The 19511-nt window shown below is 37.7% G+C and overlaps 1 protein-coding gene across 1 annotated transcript in view; it reads left to right on the forward strand.

Annotated features, from left to right (window-relative positions):
• Positions 1-19511, forward strand: part of PREX2 (phosphatidylinositol-3,4,5-trisphosphate dependent Rac exchange factor 2) — a gene marked incomplete at its 5' end in the record, with an annotated part of 111968 nt that overhangs the window by 8188 nt on the left and 84269 nt on the right. The window contains 2 exons of the mRNA XM_081325829.1: positions 18990-19061; positions 19141-19263. Of these exons, the coding sequence (XP_081181955.1) occupies positions 18990-19061; positions 19141-19263 (195 nt within the window). The remainder of the gene's footprint in view (positions 1-18989; positions 19062-19140; positions 19264-19511) is intronic.

The following is a 19511-nucleotide window of genomic DNA, read 5'->3' on the forward strand; positions in this document are numbered from 1 at the left end:
CCATCTAGTGCTGATTAAATATTTATGCAGGAGTATTGGCAAATTGGGCCAAAATAGTCTTGTGAAGGCAGTTAGTGGATCCTAAGTAGCTAATGGTCAAAAAGACTTCAGCCACCTACAAGTTTATGTGAGCCCCATAAACATTTATACTAAATTAAATGAAAAAAGCATATTGCTTTCTGTCGGTACCATTTGCATCATTCATATTTTGTGCCCTGTATATTTCTTTGAAAGGTGGATATCAATCAAATGAATAAAATGTCCTAGGGCAGGCAAGATAAGTTTTCAATCATTCTTTGAGCTTCCCAGATTATTTTATTGCCTCCATTTATGATTCATATTAAAAACTGTTCCTCTGAAATACTGTCCACTGGTCTTGGAATCTTTTGCAAAATTATACTAAAATAAATATATGTGGTTCTCATTGTTGATTATTATCTTGCCACAGGAAGTATCTGTCAAAATGTGGCAACCCCATATACAAAGGAAGTGAAGAAAAAGGGCTGATGAATTGTCCCAATTTGTTTCCCTCTCTTTGCACCAAATATCATGAGACAGGAGGAAAACCGCTACCAGTCACTGTCTTTAATGTGGGATGGTGTGAAGATTAAGGGAGTTTTAAGTTTTTGAAAACTTCAAAGTATGTAGATAAAAAAGAGGCATAGGAGATTTTACATTTCTAACTTTAAATGCCTTATTTTAGGATTTCATCGCAGTGTTTCCTTGCAGTCTGTAGTCTGACATTTAGAAGCTTTGACTTGCCAGTTCAAAACAAATCATTACTTCTTCAGCTCCAGTAGCCCATTCCAGCTTGTTCAACCAAAAATTCTGTTCCTCTTTCCCTGAGCTGCAGGCATAAATAGTTGTGTCAAGCCCTTATCAGCAGAATATGAGCCAAAAAGATTTGCAATGCATTTCGTTAATTAAGCCTATTGACAAGAAGGTAAGGGGTTAATATAAGAATCTTGGAAGTTGGATAAGCCAATACAGGTAGTCCTTGACTTACGACTACAACTGAGCTCCAAATTTCTGTTGCTAAGTGTGACATTGATTAAGTGAATTTTGCCCCATGTTATGTGACTTTCCTGTCACACTTGTTAAGTGAATCACTGCACTTGTTAAATTAGTAAGTGAGTCCAATTTCCCCATTGCCTTTGCTTGTCAGAAGGTCGCAAAAGTTGATAACATGACCCTGGGACACTGCAACCGTCATAAATATGAGTCAGTTGACAAGTATCTGAATGTTGATCATGTGACCCTGGGGATGCTGCAATGGTCATGTGAAAAATGTTTATAAGACATTTTTTCAGTGCCATTGTAATTTCAAATGGTCACTAAATGATCTGTTGTAAGTCGAGGACTACCTGTACTCTAACATTCATTTATTAGTGAATTCATTCAGGTAGAATATCTAAGAGTGACTTGAACTTTTTTCCCAGAATGCAAAATCAAAGGACCAATTTTTTTTCTCAGATAAGAGTGATATTGAAATATAGGGTTTTTAACAGTATTAAATATTTTAGTTTAATTTAGATTAGTTTGTAATATTTATGTCATTATTTTTGATATCTCAATAAGAGATTATTATTTCTGGTAATGTTCAAAAGCTTTTTTTAAAAAAAATTGCAATGTTTAATTGTTCAGGGAGTGATGAAGTGAATTTGGGAAAGGGAAAGGAGAATTATATAACTATGTTGATAGATATCATAGTTACATTTTACTACACTTTAATAAAAATTATTGGAAAAAAGACTGATAATTAAGATTTGCAGATATTTGTGCTCTTTTCCTAACCAGAAAGTCAGCCCCAGAGATCAGGAGAGAAATTTGCAGCAAATCTTGGGTGATTTAAAAACTTGCATTTCCCCCCTTTATTTGTTTAAAACATAAACCCATCCAGCAGTAGTTTGTTTGCTTTATGTTTCTCAAATGCTGCCAAGATGTTGAGCATCTGTCTTTGTGTACTTGTATATTGTTGCCAGCCAGGTGCTGCTATAGTTCATGTAGCAGTAGGATGATTCTGCAGCTTGTTGACCTCTGCTTCAGTTTGAGGAAACCGCTGCCTTCTGTGGGATTTTCCACATGTGGCTGAATGTTAGGAAAGTTAGAGCAGAAGGCTGGAACTTCCATGGCTATTTGGCATGTTCAGTAGAAAGAGCCCAACATGACAATGGAGAGTGTCTAGGAGAGTGCTGAGTTAATGTTTTCTGCAGGAGAGCAACTTTGGTTGCCTCCTTTAGGTTTCAACTTTCATCCTTTCTAGACAATAGAATAAGAGAGGTTGAGCCCATTAAGGAAAGAGTGACTTGCACACAATGCACTGTCTTTTCCTTTCCTGGCCTGAAAGATAGGCGTTGGCTTTTACTGTACCAAATGAGGCAGTTGTCTGGTTTCCTGGCACCATTTATGTCCTCTTTTTTTTTTTTTACTTTCAGCATACTGGACAAGGAATCCAAGTTGTGCAAACTGGCCAAGGAACTATAACAGGAACAAGATCAGCTCTCCAAAATGTATCTCATGGTGTAATGGACAAAAGAGGATAGGTGGAAACCTGTCCTTCTCTATTCCACTCTTGGGCTTTACTCCAGGAGTGTCAAACTGCCGGCCCATGGGCTGAATGCATCATAGCGAAACCGCGCCCACCCCATTGCCAGCAATGGCAAAAAAGTCATGATACGTCGCAACACATCACGTGACATTAAGTATCAGCACCACCTGTGTTCTTTATCAAATTAGAATTAGTTGCTCTACTCCGAATGCACATAGGAGGCCTTCACCAAGCCCATGATTAAAAATAGCTTGGCAAATAGACTAATAGGTGAATAATGAAGTCCAGACTGAAGGGCTGGTTCCAAGAAAATAAATAATGATTTCCATTGTTTTACATTGGGAAAAATACTTTAGGTTGCATAAGGGCAAGTTGACCTATGAGAACTTTGCTCATCAATAGATTTGGAAAGTAGATGGTATTGTAACTGATTTCCAAACTCAGATTCAGGAGATAATTTTGCAAGTAGTCAGTGACAAGCCTCTCCATTAACATCTTCATCAACGATTTGGATGAAGGGATAAATGGGGAACTCATCAAATTTGCAGACGACACCAAGCTGGCAGGAACAGCCAACACTCCAGAAGACAGGCTTAAGATACAGGAGGATCTGGACAGACTTGAACACTGGGCACTATCTAACAAAATGAAATTCAATGGTGAAAAAAGTAAGGTTCTACATTTAGGCAAGAAAAACCAAATATACAGGTATAGTACAGGGGGTACCTTGCTCAATAGTAGGAACTGTGAGAGGGATCTCGGAGTCCTAGTGGACAATCACTTAAATATGAGCCAACAGTGTGGTGCAGCTGCCAAAAAAGCCAACACAGTGCTAGGCTGCATTAACAGAGGAATAGAATCAAGATCATGTGAAGTATTAACACCACTTTAAAATGCCTTGGTAAGGCCACACTTGGAATACTGCATCCAGTTTTGGTCACCACGATGTAAAAAAGATGTTGAGACTCTAGAAAGAGTACAGAGAAGAGCAACAAAGATGATTAGGGGACTGGAGACTAAAACATATAAGGAACGGCTGCTGGAATTGGGTATGTCTAGTTTAATGAAGACAAGGACGAGGGGGCTGTCACAAAGAGGAGGGACTCAAGCTATTTTCCAAAGCGCCCAAAGGCAGGACAAGAAGCAATGGATGGAAACTAATCAAGGAGAGAAGCAACCTAGAACTAAGGAGAAACTTCCTGATAGTTAGAACAATTAACCAGTGGAACAACCTGCTTCCAGAAGCTGTGAATGCTCCAACACTGGAAGTTTTTAAGAAGAGGCTGGACAGCCATTTGTCCGAAATCGTATAGGGTTTCCTGCCTGAGCAGGAGGTTGGACTAGATGACCTCCAAGGCCCTTCCAACTTTATTAGTATTATTATCAGTGAAAACAACTGCCTCCTAGCTGGATCATGAGAAGGCTGTTAAAAAAATTAGAAAGTCTCCACTTTAATGTAGATGGGCATATACTATGTAAGAGATAGACTATTCAATACAACTCTTAATAACAGTGTTAGGATCAGTAATGAAATCCACAAATAATAGCAAACCAGAGACAAGATGCATTGTTCTGTGACAGTATAAGGATTGATCTGTAAAACAAATGTATTGTGTTGATGAGGTTATTCTGAAAAATAGATGTTTTGAGAGACAGTTATCAAAAGAATAATAAATAACATCTTTGTAAACAGAAGCCTTTTCCCCTTTGCAACATGAGTTATTAACGACATATAGGTTTCCAAATAACACGGAAATGGAGGACCAAATTTGTTATGTTAATACAATATACTTTTTAATCTATCAAGACTTTTTCCTAATTTTAGTCAGAACATAACCTGGAATTAAATTTACATTTTATATATATTATTTATCTGAATATGTGTTCCATATCAACTTTCTATAAACATTGTTCAGAAAAATATGAATAATTTGTATGGTAATTTATGACTGCATAATAGTTTTCAAAACTTCATCGTGTTTTGTGAATGTTTTAAATGGAGAGGAAGAACTTCAGATGGCTGTGCTACTTGATAAGGTTGTGTGATTTCCTTTTCCTTTGCTTCATAACATGCCATTTGTACGGCAGATGCATCTTGTAAATATAACGGAAGTTGAAGCACAATGACCATAGAAAGTCAAAATCTCTTCCATTTGCTTCTAGTTTGTACTGTTCTTAATTTGTCTATTGTGTGTGTGTGGGAAAAATATGAATGAATATTTGGTGACTCAGAATTAAGTATCAGCACCACCTGTGTTCTTTATCAAATTAGAATTAGTTGTTTTTCCTCCTTAAAGTAAAATTAAATGGATTTTATGCAAAAGAAAGTCCTTTTATTTTGAACTTTGGGCTGTAGTTCAACTAGAAATGAACATTAGACTGAGCCAATAACAGGCTCTGATAATAATTTTGCATATTTCCAGATGGCATCTTATCTATCTGTCTTTCTCACATATATATGTGTGTGTAAATGTATGTATTTTTCCAGTGAGACAAGTGTACATGCGTATGTTTTTTTAAAAAGTGTTTACAGTGTTTACAGGTAGTCCTCACCTACCATTAATTTAATGGCTGTTCAAAGTTGCAACAGTGCTGAATGAGTGGTACTTATGATCAATTTGTGAAGTTCCAGTTGGTGCACCACCCCGTGATCATATGATACCAGTCTGGGTGTTTGGAAGTCGCCTCACACTTTTGACATTGCAGCAATTATGTGATCTCCATTTGTGACATTACCTGCTGGCTTCCCACAATTAAGGTGAATGAGGGAGTCAGGACTGAGTCATAAGTTGTTCAGGTAAGTCTCTCTCACCCAACAGTAGCCATCGTAGGTCCCAAATCAATCTTATGTGCAGCTACATATGCACCCTTCTCCACCTGGCAGCAGCCATCTCCAGACCCCAAATTGCTTGTGTGTGCCACTTACCTCCCTGCTGGCTGCTTGTAAACCACCTGGGACTTGCAAATTTCTGCCAGCTTCCACACTGACTCTTGTGTAGGATGCCATCAGGAATTGTGAGGTGGTCCTTGCTTAATAACCCTTGATTCTTGTTAACAATGGCAATAGGGATTGCCAGGACAGCCATTGGTAAGTGATGTGATCATGTGACATTGCACTTTATGACTGCTTCACTTAGCAACAGATATTCCAGTTACTGTTATTAAGTGAGGATTACCTGTACAAATACCCAACACTAAAAACTATTACATAATACTGCACTTGAGATTTAAATTATTATAATAGTCTTGATACAGTAAAAGAAATTATAGTTTGATACATTAGAATGAGTTAATGTATTTTCAGGCCATAGAAAATTTATTGACTAAATTACTGTGAAATGGATTAGTGGATTAAGAAATTAACTAGAAAGTATGTAACGTTTAAGTAGCGCTCAGGATGTAATGCAAGGGCTATTGTTATTATTTGTATTCTACAGATTCATTGAGATAAATTTCTAATTGTAAGAGAGGACAATCTCTCTTAAAATGTTGAAAAAGCTGTATCTGTTTCCAGCCTTATGCAACTGCTAAGCGTTGCTGCCTTCTAGCCATGTCAGCCTGGGGCTGCTGTAATGATTTCAAAAGAGATGCTTAAAATAGCTTAGGGTGATGGAAACATAAACAGATGTTTCCAAATGTTTATGATGTTGTTGTTTTATGTTATATTTTCCAAAACTTTCATGTTTTTATTTGAAACATACAAATAGATTTTCCAGTGCCCAAGAATGCGCATTATGAGTATTATAAAGGTAACTGCTGTTCAGTTTAAAAAGCACAATGTAGCTGACACTGGACAAGCAGACTTTCTTTTTTACTGCAGTACAATTTTTTCTAAATTCATGCAACTGATTAAATGCAGCATTCTTTTTAAAAACTTATAACAACCGATTTATTTCACTGGTCAAAGAACAATTATATCAAATGTAGGATCCAGTATCACGTACAGTTTTTGAACCATGTTTTGAATTACCATTCTTTATTAATTTCTCAGCATAGATGGTTTCTTGAGATACAATGATACAGTGAGGATCTTAGTAAAGATTTGATAAAATCTGAATATTTTTGTTGATATTAATTTATGTGATTTGTTTTGGAGTGAAGATAAAGTATCCAGAATAAACATGTAAAATGAGCCATATAACATACTGAGTGGTGAATAATACAGCTTTCAGTTAGACATTTTCAGCGTCTGATATGCAGATGATTTTTAAACAATTTTCTAATTACAAATGCATTTCTTCATCTGCCCATGCACTAATAATTGAACATTTCTAATATAACTATATTTCTTTTTAAAATAAAATTCAACTAAACTAGTTGTAAGAGAAAACCATCTATATTACAATATGTATTAGAATCCTCTGTAAATTATGCAATTCTTCATTCAGATTATTATTTAAGAAAGGGATATATTTTGCTTCACTGTATCATTGCTAATAGAAATCTTTATGTCAGATACGTGTATTTTAAATGTTTGCTTGTTTTCCAAGTAATTAATCTGTGTAAAAATTAAATTCCAGGAAAAATTACTGTTATTCATTATTCAGAATACCAAATAATAGAGTGCATTTCCCACTTTTCTTGTTTGTGGAGGGAATGATTGACTTAGCAGCATTTCACAAATCTCTTATATTTTTATGCCTGTTAAATTATTTTATGATAATAAAATTGCATAAGAAAGATGCATATTATCACGATGGTGCCTGTTTATAAAAGCATGTTGCTTAGGTTTAAAATAGGAGTGCATTGGTAAATAATAACTAAATCTGTGAGGTATTTCAGCTTTCCTTTCTTGGGGATAAGAAAAGTAATGCTGTTAGTCACTAACGGGTTATTGAAGCTACATTAGTGTATAAACTCTTTAATATCAAATTGTTTCCTTATAGCAGTTTGTATATTGGGAGATTTAACAGAATAACACAAGTTGGAAAGGACCTTGGAGGTCGTCTAGTCTAACCCCCTGCTCAAGCAGGAAACCCTATATCATTTCAGACAAATGGTTGTCCAATCTCTTCTTAAAAATTTCCAGTTTTACAGCACCCACAGCTTCTGGAGGCAAGTTGTTCCACTGATTGATTGTTCTGTCTCCTTAGTTCTAGGTTGCTTCTCTCCTTGATTAGTTTCCATTCATTGCTTCTTGTCCTGCCGTCAGGTGCTTTGGAGAATAAGTTGAATCCCTCTTCTTTGTGGCAACCCCTTATTGCAGGGGTGTCAAACTCGCAATGTCAAGTGTCACGACATATCGTGCTTTTTTCCCATTGCCGGCAATGGGGTGGGCGTGGTTTTGGCATGATGCATTCGGCCTGTGGGCTGGCAGCTTGACGCCCCTGCCTTATTGGAATTGTTGTGATTCAGGGCCAGCCTGTGGGTCTGGCAGCCGGCTCGGATGTCTCGGATGACTCAGACGAGGGGGAGGAGGAGGGTGTTGAAGACGAACTTGCTGATGATGGCTTGGAGGCTTCGCAGAGCCCCCAGCCAGGGCCCTCTTCTCAGCTGCGCGAGCCCGACAGTGCGGATGATAATGACCCACAGCTGGCCCTGTTCAAGGACGCCCGACGCAGGAGGCAGTCAAGCAGGAACAAGCAGAGAAAGGCTGTGGGACTCCTCGGAAGGAGGCACAGGGAGGCCACGCCCTGAACTCTAATAAAAGGAGTGTTTGGGGAAGGGCTGGTTGCTGAAAGCAACCGCTCCGTTTGAGGATCACAGTTCCAGTGTTTTGTTTCTTGTTCTGTTGTTTGTGTAATAAATCTTGGCAGACGCCTTCCAGCTTCAGACGCTCTCCAGCCTCTGCCGTTTGTACAGGGGTTGCCTTTCTGCAAGGCCGGTAGCAGGCTGGTTCAGAACAGGAATATTGCTATCATGTCACCCCTAATCTTTCTTTTCATTGAACTAGACATACCCAATTGTTGCAATCATTCATCATATGTTTTAGCTTTAAGTTCCCTAATCATTTTTGTTGCTCTTCTCTATACTCTCTTTCTAGAGTCTCAACATATTTGTTATGTCGTGGTGACCAAAACTGAATGCAGTATTCCAATATTTTGTGGTCTACATCCTTGTCACTGCATTATTATATCTTTGTTGAAAAAAGAACTTGATGGCACTAGAAGGCAGCAAAAATTAGTTTTCTATACAGTATCACTTTGCTGCTGTCTAGTGGTGATACAGATTTTTCCCCCAACTCAGCCTGGTAAGTCTAATAGCGGCTAGTGTTTGGACAGCTGTTACAGCTTGATTTAAGAGATAATGGCTGCTTCTCATCACTGACTACTGGACAGAGAAGAGAACAGTTTTTATCCAAGTTAAACAAGTACCATACAGCTGCCTTGTTCCCAATAATAGCACAACTTTGAGAATTGATTTATCATTGAAAGAAGAATTTCAATCTGTATCTCTATTTTAGTGTAATGTAAGAAGCAGAGCATGCTGCTGTTTGAATACTTTAGCACAAGAATGTGGAGACTACCCTTTGGCAGCATTTTATCGTTGGTTGGAAGTGAAGTCTAAAACATAAAGTCCTGGAAAAAAGCAACCATTGATGTGTGAATGAATGAATAAGTAAGAACAGGAGCTCAAATTGCAATTTTAGGCCATTACACAACATATGAAAGTGAACTGAATAAAGTAGATTTTTTGATTTACATTATCAGGCCATAGACTCATTTGCTGTATTAAAGCTTAGAGTTATATCAATATATCTATGTCAACAATCCTATTTTCCCATCTTAGCCAGTGGATCAGTGAAGATACTGTTTGCTGATTTACTATGTCTAAATTATAGCAACGATTACATTTCATTATGACTAAACAAATCAACTTCAGAATTAGTTTATAATACATTAAAGTTAAAATTATGTATCAGAAATCCAGGCTAAGACTCTAGAAAGATGATTTCTGAAGAAAATGTGAGAAGTTTACATAAAATCTGGTTTTCAGGGAGGCCCTGGAAAAATCCCAAATGCCAAAATTAAAATTTCAGAAGAGCTACCAGATCTGGGTTACAGAACTTCAGATAATCAATAGATGTCAAGAAAGAGAAACAGAACTCTCAATTTGTTGCCATCTAATTTTGTTTTATGGTTCTAAATTCTAGTAACCCTCAAATTCTTCAAATTTAAGAAAAGTTTTTGATTGCTTGAAATGTGTGAAACCTTCTTTACCTTACTTTCAGTAATACATTTGCTAGTTAAAGTCTTGTTGTGGTCCCTGATTTAACTCTTTGATATGACAGGGCCTCAGGGGCAGTCCCAATGGAACTTTGGTGCATATAATTATAAGCAATAGTATACTGTTATATTCAAACAGGTTCAGATTTTAGGTCTTCTGAGTACATTATAATGGTACTAAAATTGGATGGGAATAACCAGAAACCTACTAATAAAAAATAAAACTGAAATAAAATGGAAGAAGTCAAGAGTTGTACTAAACAGAAGGTGATTTGAAATATTTCAAGGTTCAATTATAGTCCAGTAAGCATAATTAGCAAAATAAAGAGCTTTAGTCATGACTATTATTTATTTTTGAATAAATAGATGCACACTATGACTGGAGAAGAACAGAGCCACATACATACAAGGGGTATGAAGGCTGAGTGATAGGGGGAGTCCCATTTATATATACAATGAGGGAGGAAATCCTGCTATTTCTTCTAAATTTGTGTGGAAAAAAAATCTACTTTTACTCCAAGCCTGTTGCACAGTGATACAAAGGATTTTTCCTTGAATTGTCTTCAATAATGCCTTGACATAATTAAAGTTACTCAGTGCATTTCAGATATGTGATCCTTTTTCAAGGATTCCAGCCCTTTCTCTATTCCAAAAGCATAGATGTTTTTTTTAAGGATAGGCCATTTTCATTTCCCCCTTTGTTATGTTTTTATAATAACCTTTCTGCTCATGTAGCAAATATTACCGTACTTTCCTTTCTCAAAAATTTATTCTTAACTTCATTCTTAAAATTTATTTGTTAATATCTCTACTATATCTATATATCTATATCTATGTGTTAACATATGACACATATTTCTCCCCTTGCAAAAAGCTAACAAAGCGAGAGAGAACCTGTGGCTCAAGAAGTAAAAACACTGCCTAACGTGCAAGCAGCCCAGGTTCGAATCTCAGAAGGGTATGACTGACTGATGAAGACTAATGAGTCAGAAATGCATATCAGCCTCCCTAAATTCTTTGTTAGTAATTTACACAAATATATGAACTGTCCGGTGTGACTACAGCCTGTTCGATGGCCTTTGAGATAAGGCTGAAAACAGGAAATAAAGATTTGCCCCATGTTTGGGGCCTAGCAAGGTAATCTAAGAGTTAACATATGACATCTATATCTATCTATATATAATCTATTAGCTATTCAGTGTAAGTTATTTACATATTAAATATAGCAGACCTCATGTTTTATATAATAATGAGTAGCTGCAAGAGTCAGTACTGTAGGTTAATTGGAAGAGATGAATATGTCTTTTCTGGTCACTCATTTTTGTGTTCAATCCACTCTCAGTGAGTTACTCTTGTCAATTGTAGAGGAAGACCTCGCTTAATGACTGCCCTGTTTAGTAACCTTTCAAACTTTCAACTGAAAAAGTAACTTTATGTCCAGTCCTCATATTTATGGCCATTGGAGCATCCCTAGTCATGTGATCAACATTTGGGCATTTTGCAACTGACATACATTTATGGCCATCACAGCATCCCACAGTCATATGATCACCATTATCAAGCTTCATAACCAGTATCCAGGCTACTTGAGGGACTGCCCCATCCCACTGGGATTGACCCACCCCTGCTTGCAAAGGAGGAATATTGTAGTCTGGCTGGTGGGTTCCAGGAGAAGAGCCTTCTCGGCCATTGCTATTGCCCTTTGAAACATCTTCCCCTGCTCCCTTGGCTCAGAGCCTCCAGCAACCTCTGTACATTTCTCCATATCTCCTCTCCCTGACACCCCTGGGCCTAGCTCTTTGTCATCCAAACTAGTGTCCAGAGAAAGGTCCAGGGAAACCATCACAGTTCAATATTGGAAAGGTACATTTATATCAGATTTGCGGTACTAATTTGTTAATATATGCTTGCCAAAAATTGTTCAATTAGATTTTTTTAAAAAATAATGACAAAGCTCTTCTCAGCATTTAGGCTGAATGTATTGTTTATGATATGATTTTCCAGGCTTTTTCCTAACTGCCTTAAAAAAAATCAGGTTATATCAGTTTATTAACAGAGCTAAAAATTTACATTATTAAGTATTGTAATTTTAGAAATTGGTCAAGAAAATAGCATTTTCAGAATTTTAAGATGGCTATTAGTGTGCTTGATTTGTGTCCTACTGGTGATATTTATATTGTTGAAGAATTCGGAGAAAATATAAGCAATCATTTTGCTAAAACCTAATGAGCTTTGAAGTTAATCTAATTACTGATTACTGAGAAGTGAACACTGCAGAAATTTATTATAGTTAAAGTGATAGGTTTTAATGTCAACATTTATTTAATGGAAATATTTTTAAAAAAAAAATTGAATGAATTTTGGGAAATGGAATGTATCAATAAAGTTAGCAATAATTTTAAATGTTTGAAGAAAAAAATGTTGATTGTTGCTGATGAAAAATTGATTGAAAAATAGCAGGGACCAATTACTTCAATCTACAATTGCTTGTAGACACATGCAAAGCTTTTATTTATTTATTAAATTTATATGTCAACCATCTTTCTGTCCAAATTACTTTTGATTATTCCCAAGAGTTGTTTCACTGTAGTTGAAAGCTGACTCCACATCTATACATGCTTGTGCTAATTGGATGTTTTTGTGCTGATGTAAGTGCAAAAATCTCTAGTCTCGGCAAATTGGAATGACAACTTCTGAGGACAGAATAGACAATGCTGACTTAACAAAACAATAATCCGATGGTATAAGGAAATATTCTTTATCTCTAAGGAAATATTTTAGTAGACTTGGCTATTTGCTATTTATGATTGCCAAAAATAATTGGAAAAATACACCTTTTTCCTAACTGTTTTGCCAACTTATCCATTAATACAACACTAGATGTAATGCAAGAAACACAGGAAATATATTCTCAGATAATTCAATTGCTAAACATAGTTTTTGTGAGGAAAGAATCTGTAGTAAGCTGTTTGGAGTTAGGCTTCAATAAAATAGATATACAGTTTCCTAGTAATATATTTTTGGTCAGATTAAGTATTCCTTCAAATTTTGTCTCTCTTGCTCTGATTCCATATGTGACTTTCTTATTCTTACTTACTTTTTTTAATAGTTGGTGATTGGAGATACGTTTAATTGTCAAAAATCATGTGTTGTATGTTCAGGTATTTCTCTGGAAAGAAGCTTAGCTTTTCAAAAACAATACATAAGTCCAGATAGTTTGTGGCCATTTAAGTTTGTTGCATATTGTAGAAAGAAAAGAAATCTCCACCCTATTCTGTTACAGCATTAATTCTATTCTTTTTTAAAAAAAATCATAAAACTATGTTTGCTTGCTTTTTGCATATACCACAAAAATAACACTCCAATCCAATCCCCTAATCATTTTAGTTGCTCTTCTCTGTATTCTTTCTAGAGTCTCAACATCTTTTTTACATTGTGGTGATCAGAGCTGGATGCAGTATTCCAAGAGTGGTCTTACCAAGGCATTATAAAGTGGTATTAACACTTCATGTGATCTTGATACTATCCCCCGTTAATGCAGCCTAAGACTGCATTGGCTTTTTTTGGTATCTGCAACATACTGCCGGTTCATATTGGTTAGTTATAGACTATTAGTTATAAACTAACACCTATCTGAACCTGACTGATCAGGGACAATCAGGTGCTTATAAACAATGGGAGATCAACAGGAAATACTAGGACTGTTCATCACTCATGTTTTTCTCCTCAGATACAGAAACAAAAATCCATGTCAAGTTAATAACAGTTTGTTTAGTGACTGTTCAGAGTTACAATGACACTGAAAAAAGTAAGATGACTGTGTGAAAACAGGTATAAGTCACTTTTTTCAGTGCTGTTATAACTTTGAACGGTCACTAAAGAACTGTTTTTCACACTTATGGCCATTGCAGCATCCCTATGGTCACGTGATCAAAACGTGCATAGTTGGCAACTGGCTCATATTTATGATGGTTGCAATGTCCTAGAGTCATGTGATTTTCTGACAAGCAAAGTCAATGGGGAAGCCAGATTCACTTCACAACCATGTTACTAACTTAACAACTGGAGTGATTCACTTAACAACTGTGGCAAGAAAGGTCATAAAATGGGTAAAACTCACTTAAGTATTATCTTGTTTAGCAACAATTCATTTGTGGATTCAGTTGTAGTTGTTAAGTTGAGGACTACCTATATTGTTACACTCTCTGTTATATCACCTATAGTATCTGGCATTCCTAATTTCTATTATCAGAAATTGTAGCCATCTTTTTAATAAAAAAATGACAATCTTCCTTTCTTCCAAACACAACCACTAGAAAGGTTGCCAAATTTCTAGCAATAGGCCAGTTATAAATCTAATAAAAATCTTACCATATCCAAATGTATTTAATATCAGAAAAATATATTAAAATCTTTTAATAATTTTATTTATAAGTTAATACTATCAGACTGGCCACAACCTGCTCCCTAGGAAAAACAACCCTTGACTCTGTAGGTGTTAGAGAAAAGGTATTTTTATTACAGATGCTGAGTGCAGCACAAGTGAGGCAAGCTCTGAAGAAAAACCGCATGAAAATCATACATTGAAAGCAATCCCCAATGTCCAAAACCCTCCGTCCAGTGAGAGTAGTCCAGTCAGGTTCTGTTCCGATGTTTTGAGAACCTGGTACCTCAGGTGCCATTGCAAATTCCTTTCCCAGGGCCTGCTGGAAGCAGGAAGATGGCTTTGTTTGGCACCTCTGTTTCCTGTTAGTGTCCATTCTCCCCAAATTCCCCCAGCATTCTTTCACACCTCCAGCACTCTTCCCCTCCCAAATGCCCCCCCCCGGGTTATGGCAGTTGCTAGCGAACTTCAAAGAAAGCGAAAATAGGCATCTGAGAAATACTTTCTATAAACACATTGTAAGAAATTACAGATTTATAGACAAATTTATAAAAGTATGTTTTTCTACCTCATCATTTTGAAGTGTAAAATCTTTTCAGCTTTTACATAAAAAAGCGTGCAAATACAGACAGTGCTTAAGTATATATAAATTCTCTTGTTGCTCTCAGTTGAAAATATATCTATTGTGTCAACATCTGTTAGCTTTTCCTAAGGGTTGTTGTTGTTAGTTGCGAAGTCGTGTCTGACCCATTGTGACCCTAGGGACAGCGTTCCTCCAGGCCTTCCTGTCCTCTACCATCTTCTGGAGTCCATTTAAGCTCACGCCTACTGCTTCAGTAACTCCATCCAGCCACCTCATTCTCTGTCGTCCCCTTCTTCTATTGCCCTCAATCTTTCCCAGCATTAGGCTCTTCTCCAGTGAGTCCTTCCTTCTCATTAGGTGGCCAAAGTATTTGAGTTTTAGCTTCAGGATCTGGCCTTCTAAAGAGCAGTCAGGGTTGATCTCCTCTAGGACTGACCGGTTTGATCGCCTTGCAGTCCAAGGGACTCGCAGGAGTCTTCTCCAGCACCATAGTTCAAAGGCCTCAATTCTTTGGCGCTCAGCCTTTTTTATGGTCCAGCTTTCACTGCCCTACATTGCAACTGGGAAGACCATAGCCTTGACTATACACACTTTTGTTGACAGGGTGATGTCTCTGCTTTTTAGTGTGCTGTCTAGATTTGCCATGGCTTTCCTCCCAAGGAGCAAGCGTCTTTTAATTTCTTGGCTACAGTCCCCATCTGCAGTGATCTTGGAGCCCAGGAAAATAAAATCTGTCACTACCTCCATTTCTTCCCCATCTATTTGCCAGGAATTGAGAGGGCCGGATGCCATGATCTTGGTTTTCTTAATGTTTAGTTTCAACCCAACTTTTGCACTCTCCTTCTTCACCCGCAACAAGAGACTCTTCAGTTCCTCTTCACTTTCTGCCATTAGAGTGGTGTCATCTGCATATCTTAGGTTGTTGATATTTCTTCCGGCAATCTTAATTCCAACTTTTGATTCATCTAGCCCTGCCTTTCTCATGATGTGCTCTGCATATAAGTTAAATAGGCAAGGCGACAGTACAGTATACAGCCTTGCCGGACTCCTTTCCCAATTTTGAACCAATCAGTGGTTCCGTGTCCAGTACTCACTGTTGCTTCTTGGCCCGCATATAGGTTTCTCAAGAGACAAGATGATCTGGTACACCCATCTCTTTAAGGACTTGCCACAGTTTGTTATGATCCACACAATCAAAGGCTTTAGCATAGTCAATGAAGCATAAGTAGATGTTTTTCTGGAACTCTCTAGCTTTCTCCATGATCCAGCGTATGTTGGCAATTTGATCTCTAGTTCCTCTGCCTCTTCGAAATCCTGCCTGTACTTCTGGTAGTTCTTGATCCACGTACTGCTGAAGTCTAGCTTGTAGGATTTTAAGCATAACTTTACTAGCATGAGAAATAAGTGCAATGGTGCGATAGTTTGAACATTCTTTGGCACTGCCTTTCTTTGGAATTGGAATGTAAACTGATCTTTTCCAATCCTGTGGCCACTGTTGAGTTTTCCAAATTTGCTGGCAAATTGAGTGTAGCACTTTTACTGCATCGTCTTTTAAAATTTTGAATAGCTCAGCTGGAATACTGTCACCTCCACTAGCTTTGTTCTTGCTCAGCTTTTGTAAGGCCCACTTCACTTCACATTCTAGGATGTCTGGCTCGAGGTCAGTGACCACCTCATTGTGATTATCAGGGACGTTAAGCTCATTCTTGTATAGTTCTTCTGTGTAATTTTGCCATCTCTTCTTAATCTCTTCTGCCTCTGTTAGGTCCCTGCCATTTTGGTCCTTTATCATTCCCATTTTTGCATTGAACGTTCCCTTCATCTCTCCAATTTTCTTGAAAAGATCTCTGGTCCTCCCTATTCTATTGTTTTCTTCTATTTCTTTGCACTGTTCATTTAAGAAGGCATTCTTATCTCTTCTAGCTATTCTCTGGAATTCTGCATTCAGTTGGGCGTATCTTTCTTTTTCTCCCTTGCCTTTCCCTTCCCTCCTTTCCTCAGCTATTTGCAAAGCTTCCTCAGACAGCCATTTTTCTTTCTTGCATTTCTTTTTCTTTGGGATGGTTTTGGTTGCTACCTCTTGTACAATGTTGCGAACCTCTGTCCATAGTTCTTCAGGCACCCTGTCTATCAGATCTAATTCCTTAAATCTATTTGTCACCTCTACTGTATATTCAACAGGGATATGATTTAATTCATACCTGACTGGCCTAGCGCTTTTCCCTACTTTCTTCAGTTTAAGCCTAAACTTTTCAATGAGAAGCTCATGGTCTGAGCCGCAGTCACCTCCTGGTCTTGTTTTTACTGACTGTATAGAGCTTCTCCGTCTTTGGCTGCAGAGCATATAGTCAATCTGATTTCTGTGTTGACCGTCTGGTGATGTCCATGTGTAGAGCCGTCTCTTGGGTTGTTGGAAAAGAGTGTTTGCTATGACCACCGTATTCTCTTGACAAAATTCTATCAGCCTGTGCCCTGCTTCATTTTGTACTCCAAGGCCAAACTTGCCTGTTATTCAGGTTATCTTTTGGCTTTCTACTTTAGCATTCCAATCCCCCTTGGTGATAAGGACATCATTTTTGGGTGTTAGTTCTATAAGGTGCTGTAGGGCTTCATAGAACCGGTCAATTTCATCCTCTTCAGCACCGGTGGTTGGGGCATAGACTTGGACTACTGTGATATTGAAAGGTTTGCCTTGGATTCGAACTGAGATCATTCTGTCATTTTGGGGATTGTATCCCAGTATTGCTTTTCCTACTCTTTTATTGACTATGAAGGCTACTCCATTTCTTCTGAGGGATTCTTGCCCGCAGTAGTATACCTGATGGTCATCTGAATTAAATTCACCCATTCCTGTCCATTTTAGTTCACTGATACCTAAGATGTCGATGTTCAGTCTTGTCATCTCTTGTTTGACCACGTCCAGCTTTCCTTGATTCATGGATCTTACATTCCAGGTTCCTATGGAGAAAAAATCTTTACAGCATCGGACTCCCCTTTCACCACCAGACATATCCACAGCTGAGCATCCTTTCGGCTTTGGCCCAGTCGTTTCATTCTTTCTGGTGCTACCAGTACTAGCCCTCTGCTCTTCCCCAGTAGCATATTGGACGCCTTCCGACCTGAGGGGCTCATCTTCCAGCGTCATATCGTTTTGCCTTTTGGTACTGTCGATAGGGTTTTCATGGCAAAGATACTGGAGTGGGTTGCCATTTCCTTCTCCAGTGGATCACGTTTTGTCAGAACTCTCTGCTATGACCTGTCCGTCTTGGGTGGCCCTGCACGGCATAGCTCATAGCTTCATTGAATTACGCAAGCCCCTTCGCCACGACAAGGCAGTAATCCACGAAGGGGTTCCTAAGGGTATATATGCATTATTTGTGGTCTCTTTTATTTTGCTTTTTCCATGTTGTGCTTAATATATTAGAAAATAAAAACTCAGCAGCTGTGCAATGAGTTAGAACTGGATTCGTGGCGATTGAATGCCATCCCGAGCTGTCTTCAGTAATAACTTTAGGTATTTACAAGTAATTTTTTTTTTGGTTTGAAGTTGTATTATTTATTTCTTCTTTTCAAACTACAATAAAATACCATCTACATTCAGTGATTTTATAGACCAGGGATGATACTTATACTTATCTGACCTAAGTATTCTGAAATTATGTGAAATCACAAAATCTCTTCCTTGAGATTTCTTAATAATTTGAGAGCTCATGATTTTGTGAGTCTGAGATCTTTGCTAATTTTGTGTGTGTGTGTGTGTGTGTGTGTGTGTGTGTATACACATACACACACACACAACATAGATTGTGACTAAAAGATGCTGAATGTTAACTTTTTTTCATTCATGTCAAAATTTATCACTGTAGCTGTTCTGGGCTACTTGTCTGACTTTTTAGGTAAAGGTAAAAGTTCCCCCGCACATGCATGCTAGTCATTTCTGACTCTAGGGGCCGGTGCTTATCTCCGTTTCAAAGCTGAAGAGCCAGTGCTTGTCCAAGGATGTCTCCATGGTCATGTGGCTGGCATGACTAGACGCCAAAGGCGCACGGAACGCTGTTACCTTCCCACCATAGTGGTCCCTATTTTTCTACTTGCATTTTTATGTGCTTTCCAAGTGCTAGGTTGGCCAAAGCTGGGACGAGTAACAGGCGCTCACTCTGTTACGCGGCACTCGGGATTCGACCCGCCAAACTACTGAACTTCTGATTGACAAGCTCAGCGTCCTAACCCACTGAGCCACCACGTCCCTTTTGTCTGACTTTTTAGTGCCTTACTAATATCTTTATTTTTATTTTTCCCTTTATCCAGGCATTCCTTCACAGAATAATGCAGTGTGCTATTACTAAGATTGATAAAAATGTAACAGAGGAAGCAGTTAAGGTTAGTTCTTATTTGTTTTCACTTCCTTTTTATTGTTTCTCAAATGGATTTATTTACACTCTGGGTTTCTTGCTTACAGACATTGTTCTCAAATATTGAAGATATTCTAGAAGTTCACAAAAACTTCCTATCTAGGATTGAAGAATGTCTGCATCCCGAACCTAATTCGCAACAAGAAGTGGGATCCTGCTTTCTCCACTTTGTATGTCAAATCCAGTAATATAAGCTTTATGTAATTGATTATATTCTTTTCTCCAGTGCTATTTTTTTTTTAAAAAAATACTGGCAGGGTAGTTCATGTATAATCCACTTAGAGGACAAAATGATCTTGATTGCATAATTTATGAGATCTTTTAAGGACGCTTGGAAGCTGAATTTTCAGCTTATTCAGTGGAATGAGTAGGTGTTATCATGATTTTTCATGAATCCGGCCTAACATATTGGAACAAT

The sequence above is a fragment of the Vipera berus genome (assembly GCF_964194415.1).
Source record: "Vipera berus genome assembly, chromosome: 3".
NCBI lineage: Eukaryota > Metazoa > Chordata > Lepidosauria > Squamata > Viperidae > Vipera > Vipera berus.